Genomic DNA, 20798 nt, shown 5'->3' on the forward strand with positions numbered 1-20798 from the left:
TTGATTAAGTACTATATATATGAGGTACAAGGTATGAGGAAGAGCAATCACACGCAATCAAATACCAGTTAATAAGATAAATATACATACATTCATGTATTAAATGTATAGAGTGGCTACGGGTGGTAGTTTCAGTACAAGACTCGTTTAATTAACTTTCAATTACCCAATTAGTTTTTAGTTTATAAAGAAATAAAACAAAGTTATTACTGTTATTGTTATTATTATTATTATTATTATTATTATTATAAAAAAAATAAAAACATGAGATAAAGATTCCATGCAGAGACTCATATCAGAGTCGCAGAGGAATAATAAAAATGAAAATAAAAATGAAGATAAAGATAAAGAATGAAAATAAAAATCAGAATCAGAACAAGAAAAAGAAGAAGAAGAAGAAGAAGAAGAAGCAAGCGCATTATTTTATTGCACGAGTATTGTGGGTTCTCCCACGCTGTGAGGTAACAAGCTTTCTCCATGTGAGTGAGACACTAATGTGTAACATAACTTTGTTAGTTGGTTGGTCGATCGTCTCAATCTTTTATAGTTTTACTTTATTATACTGCTTCCGAAATCATCAAGTCATGAAATCATGAAATCATAACAATAGACTGAGAAGTAAGAGGACAAGTATTTTAATTCACACTGATCTCGTGATCTCTTTAATTTTAATTCGTACTTTTTACGTGCACATATTTATATGTAAAACTCCTCCTACTTTAGTGTGTCATCTGAATTCTGGGAGCCTCTTTTACTCTCAATTTCTAGTAATCTAAACTGTTATTATGTATTTTTTTTTTTTTTTTTTTTTTTCAAGTGGTGGATTGTGTTTAAAACGAGTGTATATTTATATATACATTGAGATGTCTGAATGGTTGATTCCTCCACGGTATAACATATAGGATATAAGAGATCTTACACATAATACTAAACAAAACTACTACAGTGAAGTGAGGTGAGGTGAGGTGAGCTCATTTTACTTTACCTCACCTCACCTCACCTGATCTCATCCACCAATTCACCCGCACGTGTGTGTATGCAGCACAACAGTAGAACAGTACAACTCGCGTGTAATCCAGACAGGAAGCGAGTTACAGTGCAAGTTAAGCCGCTTGTATAAAAGCCCCGTTGAGATCTCACAAATCTCCACAATTCAACTTTGATCCGGTGCTGATATGTGCATCAAAAATATGAACACTGTGGTGCGACAGGTAACTACCAAGTCGCTTTATTTTTATCATATTTTTATTATTCATTCATTTTTTTTTATTTTGTATTAATTATTTTATCGATATTTTAAAATCTCGGTAGCATTAGTATTTCAAGTGGTAATATATTATTTAATATTATTATTATTATTTTTTTTTTTTTCTACGCGAATATGTGAAATTAAGATTGGCTCAGTGAATTTGTGATTTACATTATATTTTTTATTGATTGTTATTTAATTTTCAATCTCATTAATTATATTTTTTTATTCCGAATTATTACATTTAAATAAAATTTTTATTAATAAGATTTATGTGAAGTAATATTAAAATATAAACGAATCTCGTGGGTTTCTCATATAATGTGATATAATTATTATTTAGATTTATGTGAAATTATTGATTTGATACACATATATAAGAGTTAAAATTTATTTTTGAGATTATAATTTCACGGTGGTGATGAGTATATAAATTTTAATTAATATTTAAATTTTGTTAATGCTTTTGGATCTCGAAATTTAGAGTAATAATGTGGCCAAGATAAAAAAATAATAAATAAAAATTTGTGTATTATTATTATTATTATTATTATTATTATTATTATTATTATTATTATTATTATTATTATTATTAAATTGAATGATAATAAAATAAGTTATTGGGGGTAGCAAATTTGAATAAAGCTGTGTTTATCAGTTTAATATCAGAACATACATGTCGTTGTATAACGATGAGCTAAAATGTTACAGTCGTATTCTATATTTATTGAGAATATCAAGTGAATAATGTTTACTCTGTGTAATAGATAACGGTGACGTTGACATTGGTGAGCAGTCTAGGGATAGTTTACTGTGAGCCAGAGCCACCATTGAGTAACCAGTATGGTGTTCCTGGAAATTTCCCAGTAACTAACAATCACCAATCTCAGGGAGGCATAATAAATAGCTACGGCGCTCCACTGGGACAATCATCTCCTGATGGCAATACTCATCACGATGACCATCAGGATTACATCGACAGTCAGGTACATATTTATACATACATATCTATATATATATATATATATATATATATATATATATATATATATATATATATATATATATATATATATATATATGCTGAACAATAAACCTCTAACTCGATCGCTGAAACAATAATTGCTTCATACACCCCTTGTTCATTCACTAATTAATCACTTAAACGCTTGATGAATTATTAATATATTTAAATATATTTAAGTATACTGCTCATGTATTTATATTATTAATTAGTGATAATAAATATTTTTAGCCAAAATCATACGAGTTTGGATATGCAGTTAAAGATTCCGCAACAGGGAATGATTTTGGACGACAAGAGACCAGTGACGGTGAAACGGTACGCGGAGAGTATCGGGTACAACTTCCGGACGGAAGAACTCAGATAGTCACGTATACGGCTGATTGGCGAACTGGATTCCATGCGGATGTTAGATACGAGGGTGAAGCTACTTATCCAGATCAATACAATACTGGTTATAACAATAATAATAATAATAATTTTAATAATTACAATAATAATCCTGGATACAATAATAATTACAATAATCAAAATAACTATCAAAGAGGTAATTATAAAATCCAACTATTAATTATTTAAAATATTAAAAATGATATTAATTTAGGTTACGATTACAATCCTGGTAATCAACAAGGAGCATTCAACAACAACAACAACAACAACAACTATCAATTTGGCTCCCAGGGAAATCAATACAATAATAATGGTTACTCTGGAAGTAGTAATACCTTTGGATCTGCTCAAGTACCACCACGACCAATCTACGGTACACCCCAGTATCACTAAATAAAACACTCAATAACTCTTGATCGATACTTAATCTACTGGTATCGGTTAATACTTTTAAAGGGAGCTCAAATTTCATGGTGACAGAGGACAACCACTACGACGTTTATTGATTTATTTCTCGTGGTAATGGCAAATTTATTTTGAGATACCAAGGGGAAAAACTACAAGTGACAAACCATATATATGTTTTTTTTTGCTCTCAACTGTATATAACATGATAAAATGAGCTAGTTTATTTTTTTTTTTTTTTTTCATTGTAATACTATTTTATTATTATTATTATTATTATTGTCCTAATATCATGTACAGACTTATTATTATATATTATAATATAAATTTATTATTTTTTAAATCATGTTATTATTATTATTATATTTATTGATAAAATCGAAATAATTTATAAGTGAAATAAATAATAATTAAAGTTTTGATAAAAGTAAAAATAGAGAAGGAATAAAGGGATAATGGGTTTTTATAAAATAAAGTAAAGTAAAGTAATAGTAATTTATAGCAAGAAAAATAGGTAGTCTCGAAAGACAGTACCCTGTTTTGTATCTTGATTATGTTATAAAAAATAAAAGTACCTCAGTATATATAGGTATACGCGAGTAAAGATAATAGAAAGGGGAAGAGAGAAAAATAATAATAATAAAAATAAAATAGCAGTGAAAAAGGTGAAAAAGATGAGAAAAAAAAAAAGTAGAATAATAAAAACTAAAAGAGTATACTTTCGTCATGGTATCTCATAAATGCCTTTATGTCTTATACGTCCATTTAAAAGTTTTCCTCAGCACAAGTCTTGTAATTTATTACTAAGAAAATCACCAGCAGTAGCCATAGAAACTACAGTATAACCCCATACTGTACCGGTAATGCAAGTGACCATCACGTCTTGTTTTGTTGTCATACCAACATATCAACATAACAAAATGTATCCCCACATATCGTTCCTAGTTTGATGATAAAATAAAATATATACTAGATAGATATTAGATAATACCAGAGACTTTTGAATGACAACAATTTAAAAAGTTATCAAGCAAGTATGCTGTCAACCGATAAGATCGTAATTTTATATTCATGAGAAAACCATGACAATGACTTAATTATTTTGTTAGGGCATCATATTATAGACTAAAGAATAACATATAATAATAATAATAATAATAATAATAATAATAATAATAATAATAATAATAATAATAATAATAATAATAATAATAATAATTAATTGGACAATTAAGTCAGCATCATTATGATAATGATTAGATAGAGGATAATTTTACACATTGATATAATTATATTTTATATAGAACGTAAATGTATATAAACGGATGAAAACTAATCTCCTGACATGTAATCCTTTGAAGCACTTGCATAATTTCGGGATTGGTACCACCTATTAAAGCAAAATTAGCTAATACATTTGCGTTAACTCATTGCAGCCGTGAATGGTAATATAGCGGCCCACTATCGAGGAAAATTTATTTAGTTTGTGTGTTGTTGTTGTGGTGGTGGTAATAGTAGCTGCTAATCTCGATTATAGAATGATATTGTTATGGTATTATTTTTTTATATTTAGTCCTATACTAGATACTATGGACATAACTGAGCAATAGAATATTATATATAGTTAATCCGGAGTTAAGGCACAACTACAAACACGAAATTTATGATGATTATAATAGATTGATCAGATCCACCGGTTTCTACGATAATAATATCTCATAAATTTACGATTCCATCGCTTTAATTTACAACTACCAATAACCTAAACGATAAACTATATTTACAGTAAAACGCTTCTACCTTTTATATATCCACTCTATTATTATTTCAAAGATTATTTGATCCGGTTACTTCAAGCTCATTTATACGTTTACATCATCAATTGTATATCAAGATATACTGCTGCTTTGGATTATACTTCTGCTTTAATTGTTATTAATGTAATTTATATTTATCTTTTATATTCTTTTCTCTTTTCAATTTCATTTATTTTCATCTATTTTAAACTACTTAAGCCAGATTATTATTATTATTATTAGTTATTAGTTATTTCTATTATACTAAATTATTATTACCATCTGTTCAATTAAAATATCAAATAAATTTAATTTTTCCATCACTTTTATTTAATTATTAATTTAATGAATAAACCAAGTTAATTATATTTAAAAAATCACAAAGTTGAATTTTAACTTTGATCTAGTTATACATAAAAAAAGTCACACATTTTAGTTAGTTAGAGTATTAGTTTATTCGTTTGATTTGTATCAAGTGTTAAACTTTTTTATTTATTTTATTTATTTAAATATCAAAGTTAAAATTATACGTTATATTTGTTAAACACTCAAGTTAAAATAACGTAGAAATTTTTTTTTTTTTTTTAAATAATATTTATATTATTTATAATGTTTAAAGTTAATTATACCGAAAGGGAAATTACGACCCTTTAAAAACAAAGTTTAAAACTCGCCATTTTGAGGGTTGATAAATCATCTCTATCTAAAGTTTAATGTTTATTAAGAGCCTTTCATAATACATTTTTTTATATTATTATCTAATGATTTAATTTTTCAATTCACTGATTTATTATGTAAAAAATACTATTTTTGTATGATAAAGATAATTGTTTAGTTAAATGAAAAAACAATAGTTAACAAATAACTATAAAACTATATAAATATTAAAATATGTGCCTATATATTATAATTAAAAAAATATATTGTATATATATATATATATATATATATATATATATATATAAATAAAAAACTTAAACTTTGGCATGTACCTTTTTGGTCTCTAATTATTCTCGACTTTGTATTAAACTTACTTTAATTATAACTTATAAACATTTAGTACGTGTAAAGGAAATTAATATTCATAATATTCCCTTTGCTAAATTTTAATTACCATGCACAAAGTTAATTTTATCTCGTTGTTCTCTTTGTAATCATAAGAATAATAATAACAACATCAAATATAATTGTATAAATACCTAAACTTTGTTAAATTTTATATATTAAATATATATAAATCAAATTAAAAGGATCTTTATGTCTTTACCACTTGACATGTTGACTCAAATTAAATATCAACTATCCTTACTTACAACATCTCCCATTCTGTTTTAATAAAAATAAAACTTTTTCGTAATAATAATAATAATAATAATAATAATAATAATAATAATAATAATAATATGAAAAAAACAAAGTTTAAACTTTAATAAATTCTAAACTCCTTGAGAGTCACTGTAAATATAATCCATTTACATGCACTTAAACTTTTTTTCATATCATTTAAATATTGTTAATACACTTGAAAATTTTTAGATAAAAATATATTTTTATACAAAAATACTTGTAAAATGAAAATAGTTTAATAATATATATAAGAATTTATTGTGCTCGCAGTCATATATATGTATAAGTATTTTGATCGACAATTATTTAATAACTTGTCGAGTGTTTAAATGAAATTTTTTATAGCCTGTTAAATACAAGCTTTTAAACAATTCAAACTATTTTCATCCAGATTATCTTTATCATTTTTTTACAACACTTATATAAGCTAGTATACTTGTATAAAAAGTAATTGTTTTATTTTTATAAGCTCATGCTAAATTTTACTTGTTATAAAAATCAATACTAGTAATACTAATAACAAACCAGCGTACTGTAGAATAAATACATAAACAATTATAAATAAAAGTTTTAGTTAAAAATAATAAAAAAACATACTCGTTTTGTTAAATTTTTTTATCAAATCTCAAACTTTAATACAGTTTACTATTAACTAAATGAATTTTAATTTGTTAAAAAAATATAAAAGTCCATTTATATTGTAAGTTAATAAAGTTTTACATTCTATGAATATTGCTTTATTAAAAAGTCGTGATAAAATTTTTACAATATAATAGAATAAAAATTCATAAAAATAATAAATAAATTAGTGTCTGTTTCGTGTCCTCTAATAATAATAATAATAATAATAATAATAATAATAATTTAAAAACTATAGTGATGGTTTGATAGTTAATCGGTTGATTTCACGTGATGTTGGCATAACTATAGGTATAAGTAGGTGCAGTTTTGTTTGTGCCTGATAAATATATATTTGCGTGATAGGTGGGAGCACGCACGCGCTATCAATTAAAAACCTTTAACCGTCTGTGTAAACGTCAAATCGACGGAGACTGGGTATCATCATCCTATAATAATAATTATGATAATCATATGAGTATTGGTTAGTGAAGGGAAAATCACTATTTTATATTTTTTTCCTTACATATACATACACACATACACATTTACTATTATTTACTAAGATTTATTAAGATTTATATTATCCCTGTTAAAATAATAATTATTGTATCTGTTGTAAATTTGCCTCATCTTCATCCTCTTCATCATAATAATAGTTTTTGCACAATACACACAATATTCTGATAAATTGTAACGCGATACTTTTGCTCTCGAGAGTAGTGAGTATATATAAGCATCGCTATTTATTATTTTCTTAGTTCTTAAAAGGTTTTCTTCAACAATATGACTTACTTACTCCAGGTTTGTTTTATTTAATAATAAACTTTTTTATTTATTTTTTTAATTATTAATTTGATAAAATTACGATCAATTTATAGTGGTGATTAGAAATACTGAAATAAAAAATATAAAAATTTGTGGAGTAGATTATTTCGCGTTTGATCCAAAAAAGCGCAGAAATTTATCGAAATCGCGTAGATACAGAGAAAAGTAACAAAAGTAGTAGCTAGGAACCTGGTAGAGATACGAACCAATCGTTTGTCATTCACTTCGTGAAACGAATACCGTTTACTAAAGCGTTAGAATCTTTTAGAGATTCGTGCTGCTACAGAACTCATCCACGAACAACCGAAACTGCTGGGCTTTTTTTTTTTTTTCCATCTCTCTATCTTTTTCCTTTTTTCTCCATCGGGAGAAATTGATGAAACACGTGACTACTCTTTTTCACTCGTTTTAAGTAGATAGCTGCAATTTATTCGTTCAGAAAAAAAAAAAAAAAAAGGATTTGAAAAAGAAACAATCTAAAAAATATTCTTAACCTGTCTATTGGGATTTAAAAGTTTAATCTACAGTAGAGCTTTTATTTAAGATATATATGTAATAAATATGCAAACTAAAAGTGTATAAGTTGTTATTTTTTATCATTTACCTTTGGCAGCTTACTGGTAGGATCCTACTGGCGCTTTGTTGCGTTAGAACAGCAACTGTTTACGCGGGATTATTGCCAGAGGCTGTTAGCAACGGTTACCAATACAACAGACCAACAGCACCAGGAACAACAACATTTGATGAAGGAATTTTTACAGGTCCAACTGGAGTCGGTGATTATTCTAATAGAAAAAACTATGGATATCCCAGAGACAGCCCATCTGAACGTTTGACATTACCACCCTTTACAGCAACGAAAACAACACCAACTATTAATTCTGGCAGTGGCAGTGGCAGTGATAGTGATGGTGATAGTGATAGTGGTAATTTCAGTAATAGAGGTAGTGATAGTGCTACTGGAAGTGTTAATGCATTCGAGTTTGGAAGACGATCTGGCAATACCTACAGAAGACCGGGATTTAGAAACAATTTTTCTAGAGGTATCGGTTACAATCAACCATCTCGAGCTAATTCCTTCGATCTTCCTAATGGATACAATAACATTCCAAGTTACCAGGGTACAACAAATTTTCCCCCTCCTCTTTCCATTCTCTCTGGTAACAACGAAATCACTGATCCTTATCATAATCAGTACGATCTAAATGACAACCGAGTAAGTAATTGTTTTTATTATAATAATAATTAAATTTATGTTTTGTTAAAAAAAAAAAAAAAAAAAAAAAAATACGATAAAACTGATTGAATTTTTTCATGTGCATTGATATATGCATAACGAACCAATGAACACGGATAACGGTGATTTATGTTGTATTAAAATTTTAAGTATAAAAATATTTTATTTTTAATACCGAAATATAAAGGATTAAAAAGGGACTAAATAGTACATATGGGAATATATAAAATCGGAAGTATAGGAAAAATAAAAAAAAAATAAAAATATTTGTGTGTATAACAAGATACTTTTTGATAAACTAATATTAATGACATGTTTATCGAAGCGCATATCGGAATAGCCAGTGAATCGTGATAATATTTGAATCGTTCAACAAATCGTCCAATACAACATAAAACGTATGATACCATGCATATAAATATATATATATATATATATATATATATTTTAGGTATCGAACAGTGTCGGTTGTTGAGTCCCAGGGGATGATGATGGTACATAAGCTCCCATTGGGGTGTCCGACATGATCAATTCGAATCGAATCCAATGAAATCGAATCGAATTTAAAGTATATCAAGTGAAGAGCAAAGACCTTTCTGTTCTTCCTATTGTTCATTGTTCATTGTTCACTCTTTCACTAAAAATTCACTCCTATATATATATATATATATATATATATATATATATATATATATATATATATATATATATATATATACTGACTACCTACATAGATAAGAGAAACTTTTTCAGAGCTTACCACAGGATCTTTTCAAAATATTTTTTATTTTTACATTTTTTTATTCATCACAATAATAGCCTCGGCCTTACAACTTTCAATACCGAGTATTTGATCCACCGAGTGGTAACGATTACGGACAGCAGGAGTCCAGCGATGGAAATGTTATCAGAGGAGAATATCGAGTTCTTTTACCAGACTCGAGGACACAAATCGTTAAATATACGGCAGACGACGCTAACGGATACAACGCAAACGTACAATACGAGGGTCAAGTACAATATCCCAACGGATTTTTTCCTGGAACTGGAACTGGAATTGGAACAGGAACTGGAAGTTTTCCGGATACTTCAGTGGGCTATAAATTTCCGGGTTCAGGTTCTGAGGGTCCTTATCAACCCGCCGATTTTTCTAGTGTTACTCCCTATCAAGGTCAGTGTGTCATCTTAAACTTATCATCTTATTTACAATATATTACTTTATTAATCTATAAAAAACAAATCCCTATTTTCCGATAAAATTTATATCAAGTAAACATTATTTACTGGATAGAATAATCGTTACGTTACTTTTAAAACTTATAAATTTTATAACAATAAAAAAATTATTTTTCCTTTTATTGCCAAAAGTTATAAAAATTTATTAATATTTTCCTAATATAATTTACTCTATATTTTAAAGTAGATATTGTAACAAAAAGTATGCTTCTAAAAATGTGAATCGAAAAAGCTAATTGACCTAAAAAGATGACTTTTAAATAGTGAAAGTTTTAGTATAAATAAATAAATGAAGTAAATTCTGTAATGATGACATGCAATCCAACGTAGTTGACTGGTACGTGAAAATAGTTGTAAGTAACTACATCATGTACCCATCCTTTTCCTCTTGACAGATGTCATATTTATAAAAAATATTCACATTCATAGGATACAAGTTCATCTACATGTTCATAATACACACTCTATATAATACCTACATTACAAACAGCATAAAAAATATATGTACAAATAAATAAAAATAAAAGTAACCGAAAAAAATGGCGCATCATAAATATAAATGCGATTTTATGTTGGATGATAGGTAGAGGAGTTCCTGGAGATATAAGAGGTGGCAATCCAAGAGTTGATGGTATTAGAGAAGGAGGAATCGGCGGTGGAGCTCCTGCTAGTGGTGGCGGTGGTGCTGGTGGTAGTGGGTATAACAGAGGACCCACTGGAAGTAACGGCATCTTTAGTAGTACCGGCGGTGGCGGTATTCGCGGTATTGGCGGTGTTGACGGTGTTGGCAGTGTTGCCGTAGGCGCTGGTCCTGGGAATCAATACTTACCTCCTGGCGGTGGATTTGGCAAATGATCATCTAAACCAATACAACTCTCATCATCATTCCTTAAATTAATTTTTTATAAATGGAAAAAAAAAAACAAAAAAAAAAAAAAAAAATTAGTATTATTTTAGTAATGATAATCCCGCAAAGGTGTTTAGTAGTTGATTATTATTTTTATTCCTGTTATTTCTTTTGCATAAATATATTATTAATTATTATACATTTACGTAATTTTGTACAAGATAATTATTTATACAATGAATAAAATTTTTTGTACTGTGTTGTTAATAAAAAATTTAAATGAGCTTAAATATTGTTTTAATTAAAGTAAAATTTTGAAATATGATGTTTTCTGTGTAATTAGTAACTTTATATACACTATAACTCAAATTATATGTTTTTTGTTTATATAAGCACAATTATTATATATTATAGTTGTTGTAGGTACAACATTAGTATTAAGTAATTAGCAGTGAGAGAATTATCATTGGTAGAATTGTAGAGTACGGATTAAGGCAAAGAAAAATATACGAGGATGAATAAGTGATAAGAGCATTTATATATCTGTGAGTATACATAGTGCTTATACATATATGTGTTTAGAGAAGTAATATCAAGAGTGGATACTTATCATTGTCAAAGTGAATTGGTCGTTAAACTAAACAAACAATGATGTGAGGTAACACTTGCACTATAATTTCAAAAGTATGATAATAATAATAATAATAATAATAATAGTAATAAACAATGTATTTAATGCATTTTAATCTATTTATATTTATACAGAATAACTATAACACGGTATATATATATATATATATATATATATATATATATATATATATATATATATATATATATATATATATATACATATTAAGGTATGAATAGAACGGTTAAACCATTTAAAATGACCGTAATTTGTCTGAAACGTGTGATAAGCCAAAAGCATTTCTTGTCTCTCCTTTGTTACCAATTGTATATAGTTAACAAGAAAGGGTCGGCAGACGACAGACGACGCGATGTTGGAAGGTTGGAGCTGACCGGTGGTCGGCCGGTGGCCACTATACCCAGAATAATTACAATCCACATTACTAAACTAAACGATATTCCACTTACACTCTGTTTTATATCATATGTGTAAATATCTAAATATATATGATGATCCACCTGCCAAACTAATAAAACTGATTCCTCTAATTTTCATTTTTATATTAACAATATTTACTTATAACTTTGACTAATATAAATATTTAGAGTAAACTAAAATATATATTGTAAGAGAGTTAAATGAAGCTTATCAGACATTTACAAAGCAGTTTAACCGTGGTAGACCAATTAATTCAGTGCCAGCGTGAGTTATCCGTTAGTGGGAGATTTTTATCAATAAACACACCGAATATGAATGCTTCTAATGCACGTAAACTTATTTTATAATGGAAATAAACAAAATATATTTAAACCAATAGTACTTTTGTTATTAAATAATAATAATAATAATAAATAGTCGGTGGTAATATAATTGGTCAGACGACAATCCATAAATAAAAAAAAAAGTCATTAACTTGTCTGAACAAAAATATATTGTAGATTGTAGATTACACAATGATAAAATCGAACGATACAATGAAATAATTTGTAACTAAAATAACTTGAATTTTTGCCAATCCAACTGCTATTTTTTTTATAATTTTTGTATATTTATAAGTATATGGATATATATATATATATATATACTCTGAGTTTTTATTCACCACCAGACATTTATACTTTATATACTTGTTAATCTTTTTATAAAATGAATATTTATATATGTTAAGCGTATTAAATATGAATTAACAGATGAAATAATTTATAAAATATATATAAAAACGCATAATAAAAGTATACCTAGGTCATATTTAAATATTTATTTTGTAGAGCACTAGAATAAAAACGTAGTTACTAATGTATTCAACAATTAAAATAAACTTTTACATATAAACAACTTTTTGGCGCCATCAGTGGCAATAAAATACACAAATATTCATAACAATGAATAATTGTATAAATGTACCTTCGTCATTAAAACTTTTATTAATAAACTAATTTGACTTCATTTATTTACGATTAAACAAATAAACTGTTGATCGAAAAATAAAATGATTAATCACAAATAAAGTTTTTTTTTTTTTTTTTTTTTTTTTTTATCTATTTGGATTAAAAATCATTGCTTCCTCTCTTTATTTATTTGACGTAATTAATCACCCACCAATATATATGCATCTAAAATCGATTGAAGAGATCGAAGAGATAGGCAAGTTGATATGGAATGAGAACAGGTATATCGGTAAAATCGAAATAGAGGCATTGTACGATGAATCGTTACAAACGTATTCCTGGAACTGCACGGGTCATTATCGCCTTTACAATTACAGGACGTGCCGTTTCGTCGGATACTATATCAGCAACGGCGATGCTGCCAACTCTGCCAACTGCGTAACCGTTGCGTTCTGCATTCTGCATTTTCCATTCTCCATAACTCCATCTCCCTCTTTCTCTTTTTACCTTATTCTATTTATTTTTTTTTTTTTTTTTTTTTCATTCTATTATATACATATAATAGAAAAATGTATATGTGTCCCGAGTGCTGCTGTGTAGTCACAAACGATAAACGATAGTCGAAATGTTTCGAAATTTATTTTTTTTATTTTTGGAGTCTTTTCTCTTTTGACCGGAGGCAACTCGTCGATCACTGTCCATTTAAATGCGCCACGCCCAGTGCGTCCACGGAATCACCAGTTTTGCGTGGCTAAAAATTTACATTGAAACATAAGGCGGTATCAAATTATCTTGCCTCATTAAGTCATATTTATACGTTTGTGTCTTGCAGCCCCCTATCAATCCAATGGTTGTGAAGAACGAAAAAAAAGAAAACCATTTATTTTTTACATTTAAAAGACTGATGGGCATGCAATTAAGACGAATATAACATTAAACGTTAAATGACGCCGATGAATCTTTTAATCCCTTGTTATCCCTTAAAAGATTTAGTTTGTATTTATATTTACCGAGCTGAATGGCGATTTCCTAAAGCTGCTAATAATTTTTAAGTAAAAAAAGTAAGTTTAAATTGAAAAGACTTTCAATCTGTATGAAAACGATCAAAATTTGAAATTTTATCTTTTATTACATAAAACCTGTAAAATATAGTTTAAGGTCACTTAAAAAAATAAAAATAGAAGATGGTGGAGATATGATAGTATGTATACAAGTATGAGTATGATAAGAGTAAAGTAAAAGCTCGTAAATATGTGATGTTCGCCGCAGTGCGTATACTTTATTTCCAAAGAATACGATACGCTTTTCAACACAATTTCCAGCTTCAAAAGCTTTTTTTATTATTATTATTATTATTATTATTATTATTATTATTATTATTTTTGGTGGCATTCACTTTGCCCTTTTTATACAGTATTCTACCTTTGTGATATTCCATTTACTTATATAGGTATATACGCGTAATTTATTGAATGGTCGGATCAAATCATGAAAATTGTTGTTACCAATCGATTGACTGAATGACTGACTGAATACCGTCAAACAGATAAAATTTTTTTGAATGCTTCGGCCCTTTAAACTAAAACTAAATATAGACTCGATTAAGCTGCTATTTGCGGACAGATTATATTATACACCAAACAGTCTTCAATGAGAATATGTAACAGCTTGATATCGAACCGTTTTAACGATATATATATCTATATACGCTGCTGGTATACTACTATGTATATACATATATATTATATACATAAATAAGAGGATGAGAAGTTGACCAGAGTTTAGAGTTTAGGTAACTAGTAACTAGTAAATGGCTGTTGAAAACTTAACAAACTTATTTACTGTCAATCTCTTCTCATCACTATTCGACACCAACTGACTGTTATAACTCTTTATTATCTCATTAAAATGTTAATCACACTTGTTGTATAATACTCGGAACATTAATTACACGCTTATTAACATTATAAATATATAACAGACAGTAGATGAGTGACTTTGAAATTATTAAAAGATAAAAATTTCAATTTATTCAATGTTATTCTATTATAAATAATAGAAATGATAAAATTTTCATTTAAAACAAAAAACAGAAGAGAAAAAAGAAACAAAAAAGTATGATCATATTATTATATATACATTGGTGAAGGTTTGATGGTTTAAAAATTCATTTTATCCAAGGTTCGATTAAATTTTTCAATGGAATTCATTTACGTTTATTTAAAATATCATATCCGACACTTTTCAGTTGATTGATTCTAGATTTTTAAAATTAAATTATTTCAACTGAAAGTAAATAAATGTAAAAAAGTATAATGGCCGTTTAATGATTTTTTTATATAATAAAATTATTTTTTTTTATCCCTGATAAAAATAATTGAATAACTTTTTATACGACATCAAAGTTTACTGAGCTATACTGAGTGTCCTTTGAGTAAACTCAAATCTCAGTTCAAGATCTTTGGCAAACAAAAGCCGGCTGTATATATTGTCTTTAAATATTTTACTATCGAAATTGTCAATTTTCTAATTCATAAATTTTAAATTACAAAATGAGAAAAAATTTCAATACCAATAATTTTATTTTTCAAGATATTCTGATACTTTTTTGACCATTCTAAGACTCAAAAATATTTCGAGAGTTTTTCAATTACTTGGTTACATTTTTTTAATGGATTACCTAAAATTTTCTCGAAAATAGTCAACTTTATCATATTTATTTATAAATAAAGCTATAAAAAAATAAAACCTTATACTTGCATCTCTTTTGTTTCGGTTATTTATTTATAAATAGAATACTAAATTTTATATACTCGCACTTCCTCTTGTATTACGCGGTACTTTCCTGCTCATTTATTATAATTTATTATGTGTTTTTGATAATTATTTTTTTTTTTTTTTTTCATGAAATTTTAATCTAGAATATTGTTTGATAAAAATTTTTATTTAATTTCAATGTTGTTTGCAAGGAAAAAAAATTTTTTTTTTTTTTTTTTTTTTTTTTCAAAGTAATGAGGGTCAAGAAAATAAATTTCCTACAATACAAGTGATAAACTATAATAAAATTTGTCTTTAACAAGCAAAAGAAGACGTTCAAGTAAGGAGAATGCAGTTGTTACGCTTCTGGCATCACAAAAGGCACTAAATCTTTATAACTTTTAACCTTTTCATTCTCTTGGGTTATTCTGTTGAATGATTCAATGCGTTTATCCATTAAATAATATTTAAAAATTATTCAGCAACGAAAGAAGTAGGTATGCGTGTATTTAAATTCTTTGAAATTTAATGGTTAAATAATTTTGTTGAGAGTAATGAGAGTAATGAGTGTAATGAGAACTACTTGAATGGAATTAAAAATTTTTAATTATTATCATTATTATTTTATTATTAGAATCTTTAATTAGAATTTTTATTGGATTGTAAGATTTAGTTATTTTTCTTTTAAGTTTTAACAACCTTAAAACTTTAGTAATTACAGGGATATATACTTGGAATTTACAGGTGGAAGGTAAGTCGATGGTTTTCTCTGAATCTGAAATCGAGTCCAAGTCGAACACCAGAGAAGTTAAAATAACAGGGAGCTTATCAATTTAAAAAATAAAATAAAATACACCAACATTGAAAGTTGTAAGTTAAGTAACATCGCGCATTTATCCACTGAGTTGTGGAATAAAATATTATTACATAAGATACATATATTTACTACCCTCAACAAACTTTCCTCTTACTCAATAATTTAATTACATTAAAGGATTATTTGGGACTTTGTTCTAAATAAAGTTATCTACCTTCCATACCTCTACGTACATTGATTATCATTTATAATTTAATGGATCATTATAATTATATCAAGACAAAGTTACTCAAGCTTTGCTCAATCATTATTTAGGTTACTTAACAATTAACGTTTCTTCTTATTTCCTACTCAGTTAAGTTATGTTAATGAGAAAATGACAAAATTTATAAATTAGTTTTAATTATAGTTTAAGTATATATACATCACTAAAGTTTAGTTTATAAACTCTGTTATTGTCAACTCAGAGTGACTGCATCTTGTCTTAATTACTAAATAACAAAGAAAGCGAAGACGGGAGAATGGATGAAGAGTTCGGAAGAATAGAAATAAATAATGCAATAAGAAGACTAGGCAACAATAAAGCTCCAGGAGAGGACGGGATAACATCAGAATTTATAAAGAACATGACAAGAGAAATGGTGGAAGAATTAAGAAAAATAATAAACAAAATGTGGAGAGAAACCAGACTACAGGAGGGATGGGATAAGGCAAGAATAATACCGATATATAAAAGTGGAGATGAGAAAGACACAGGAAATTACAGAGGAATATCACTGCTAGACATAGGATACAAATTATTAACTACAATGATGGCAGAAAGAATAATGTGTTGGACAGACAGAGAAGGAAAAATAAGGGAAAGCCAAGCAGGGTTCAGAAAAAAAAGAGGGGCAAGAGATCATATATTCACGTTAAACGCAATTATAAATAAAAAAATAGAAGAAAGAAAAAAACTATATGTGTGCTTTATTGACTTGGAAAAAGCATTTGACACTGTAGACAGAAAATTATTATTAGAAAAACTATGGAAAATTGGAATAAAAGGAAAAATGTACAAGATGATAGAAAGAATATACGAAAAGACAATGAATGAAGTAATAATGAATGGAGCAAAATCAGAAGAATTCGAAGTAAATCAAGGTGTAAGACAAGGCTGTGCGTTAAGTGCAGTCTTGTTCAATATATTTATAGATGACATGGAAGAAAAAATTGAGAAAAAAAACATAGGAGGAACAGTAATAGGAAGAAAAAAAATCTTTATGATCAAGTATGGGGAAAAAAAAAACGGAAGAACTAGCGAAGAAAATGAATTGCAAAAATGTGATAAAAAAGATATTCAACAGAGAAGACACAGAAGAAATAGAAACAGAAATAAAGAAAGGACTAGAAGAATTAAAAGAGCAGATAAAAAAAAAAGAACTAGAAAAAATAGAAAAGTCAAAATTCAGTGAAATATACAAAGAGATAATAGAAGATAACGAAACAGACAATTATTGGGAGGAAAAAGGAATAAAAAGTAACGAAAAAGAAGTGTGGGCAAGATGGAGATGTGGAAACTTCACGAGAGCGGGTAAAAAAGGAATAAAAGACTTGAAGTGTAGAATATGTAATGAAAAAGAAGAAAATATAGTACATATCCTAACTTGCAAAGAAATAATAAATAAATTAGGGGACGAAAATAAGGCGATATTAAGCGATCTGTGGGAAATAAATGAAAGTGAGAGTAAAGTGAAAGAAAAAATAATAGAAATATCAAAGGGTCAAATAAACAAGAATGTATGTAAAGTGCTGAAAGAAATAGAAAATATTATAAAAAAGATAGAATGAAAGAGAATGAGAGAAAGTGAAGGTAAATAAAAAGAAAGTGAAAATTAATAATATGGTGTAAAGCAAATAGCAATAAATATTGTAACATTAACATAAAATAATATATATTTTTTAATAAGATTTGTAACCATAAATGTATAAAAGAGATAAGAGAAATAAGCAAAATTCAAGGTTAATGTATAAAAATATGTAAGAAAGAAAAAATTAAGGGAATGAAATAATAAGTAAGTAAGACGAGGGAAAAATGAAAGTAAAAATAGAGATAAGAATTGGAAAAATATATATAGAATAAGAAAATAAAATGAAAGGAAGAAATGTATAAAATGTATATAAAAAATTTGTAAAACACTATTTTAGTGATACAAATAAAAAGCTCTACTACTACTACTACTAAATAACAATATTTTTTTAACTTATTATTATTATTCAACTTTTTTTAGGTAGGTCGATTGTATAAATTACAAAATACTTGGAATATTCGACCATGAGTGGTCTTAGTGTCTTAAAGCTCAGAGTAGGTTGTTAAATCACGCCCTCGATAGTTGCGCGCATCTTAAATGACTAAACATTTATTTATTTATTTATTTTTTTTTTTTTTTTTTTTATAATTATGACATTAAAGGTTGTATGTGTGTAAATAAAAGGGAATCCATTGTTATAATTTCAACAATGAAACAAACAACACAGACCGGGAGTATTAATATATAATTTAAACTGTCGATTCAGTGTTATGTTACAATTATTAACTCAATAGACTTTTGACTTATGAATAGACAAATTTTTTAAACTCTTACTGGGGTTGCATATGATGTAATAATTTTATGATTTGATCGGCCATGACCAAATAAAATAAATTCAAGCTGTTATTAAAAATAATTATTTTATAGATTGGTTATTAATAGTAATCTTATGATTATAATCATAATAATATAAAACTGTTGCTTTCAATACATACTTGCATTTGTGGACACACACATCATTTGTGCTACTGCTGGTTGCAGAATTATTTAATAATACAAGTAGTTGAGATTGACATAAAAAAATAAAAAAATTAAAAAAAAATTAAAAAAATAAAAAACTAATCGAATGAAGAAGAAAAAAAATGTTATAGAGTATGTTGTGTCGTTTATTCATTTATCGTGCGATCTCTAATTGAACAACCGGTACATACGCAAGATTTCACAACTAACAACGGGAAAAGACGAGCAAATAACTGGAGAATTAATGACATCGCGATATTACTCTCTACAAATATAATAGTCTACGTATACAACTATATGAAAATAATTTTACTAACTCGTTGGTAATTATTGCGAGCATACTATTTTTGCTAATAGTATTGCTGATGACGGTAGTAGTATACCTAATTTTATCAAGCAGACACATCTACAAGGGGGATGTGATGTTCTATGTCATGTCGACAGCATCACAAGCAACAGCACCATCCAAAAGAGATAAAGAAAGATAAAACAAAAAAAAAAAAAATTAAAGATGTAATTTACAAATCCTCTCACGTTTATCATCTACCGTGACTTTTATATTAACTATTATTTCTGTACTCGTACGTCATAATTTATAATAATTTTATATCAATATTATAAAATAAATTAATTTGATAATAATAACAACAACAAGTGTGCTTGTTAATAAAATTAAATGACAAGATTTAAAGGAATTTTAAAACAATCTCTCTCATCAGTAGAAATGATTGGTGGTGTGATGTTTGCGTGCGTAAGCATTACGGATATGCTTCACACAGAAGAATATAATGAAAAATACACCCACAAAGAACATTCTTGTCGAGTCGAGTGCTCCAAGTAGTATAGAGGCGCGGCGAAATCACGAGATTATCGTCACTGCCCATTCTCCCTGCCTGTGGGCCCCTGGCCCCTAGACCCTGCTCCTTGTCCTTTTTTTCTTTTTATTCTTTATTAACGCTTTTTTACACTCGATTGAATAAATTTCTTATCTCTATATATCTATCATAAAATCGTTTAAATTTCGATAATATTATTTAATGACTTGTGAGATATTTAACGTGACTTGTGATTTAATATATATACAAAATAAATAAAAATAAATGTATTAGATTAATATATAATCTAAGAGATATAGTTGATGATATTTAACAGAGCGGCTTTATATTATTATTAGGGCAAGTTAAATATCGAGGGAATTGTACCCGAGGCCAATAGAATTTATAGATCACTCGGAATTATTGGTACAAACATTTTATTTAATGGTTAAAGAAGGTGAACTAAAAGAAGAGTTTAAGAATAATGATTAAGTGAAATAAGACAGAAACAATAAAGTGAGAGAGTAATATAAATATCAATATAAATATTAAGAGAGACAGTGATGCCCTCCATTCGTGACATTAAAGAGGACACACCTA

General features: G+C 27.3%; 2 protein-coding genes across 2 annotated transcripts; both read left to right on the plus strand.

Annotated features, from left to right (window-relative positions):
* The first annotated feature begins 949 nt into the window (after positions 1-949).
* LOC141527447 (uncharacterized) lies at positions 950-3325 on the plus strand. The gene is made up of 4 exons (XM_074242935.1): positions 950-1211; positions 2017-2235; positions 2505-2820; positions 2878-3325. Exons 1-4 carry the CDS (start codon positions 1176-1178, stop codon positions 3057-3059), a joined length of 753 nt encoding a protein of 250 aa, XP_074099036.1. The 5' UTR covers positions 950-1175; the 3' UTR covers positions 3060-3325.
* A 4293-nt stretch (positions 3326-7618) lies between these two features.
* On the plus strand, positions 7619-11663 carry LOC141527652 (uncharacterized). The gene is made up of 4 exons (XM_074243221.1): positions 7619-7636; positions 8244-8876; positions 9717-10068; positions 10717-11663. The coding sequence occupies exons 1-4, from the start codon at positions 7619-7621 to the stop codon at positions 10986-10988; spliced, it is 1275 nt and encodes a 424-aa protein (XP_074099322.1). The 3' UTR covers positions 10989-11663.
* The last annotated feature ends 9135 nt before the right edge of the window (positions 11664-20798 follow it).

The sequence above is a fragment of the Cotesia typhae genome, unplaced genomic scaffold (assembly GCF_013202065.1).
Source record: "Cotesia typhae breed Kobodo isofemale line unplaced genomic scaffold, CoteBio_Ctyphae contig_4, whole genome shotgun sequence".
Taxonomy (NCBI): Eukaryota; Metazoa; Arthropoda; class Insecta; order Hymenoptera; family Braconidae; genus Cotesia; species Cotesia typhae.

Bases quoted from the DNA above. Each gene is read 5' to 3' on its own strand.
- LOC141527447 (XM_074242935.1), top strand. From the start codon at position 1,176: ATGTGCATCAAAAATATGAACACTGTGGTGCGACAG. The intron at 2,236-2,504 runs GTACATATTTAT...AAATATTTTTAG, and splicing joins AGGATTACATCGACAGTCAG to CCAAAATCATACGAGTTTGG. The intron at 2,821-2,877 runs GTAATTATAAAA...ATATTAATTTAG, and splicing joins TCAAAATAACTATCAAAGAG to GTTACGATTACAATCCTGGT.
- LOC141527652 (XM_074243221.1), top strand. The intron at 8,877-9,716 runs GTAAGTAATTGT...TCACAATAATAG, and splicing joins ACGATCTAAATGACAACCGA to CCTCGGCCTTACAACTTTCA. The intron at 10,069-10,716 runs GTCAGTGTGTCA...GTTGGATGATAG, and splicing joins TAGTGTTACTCCCTATCAAG to GTAGAGGAGTTCCTGGAGAT.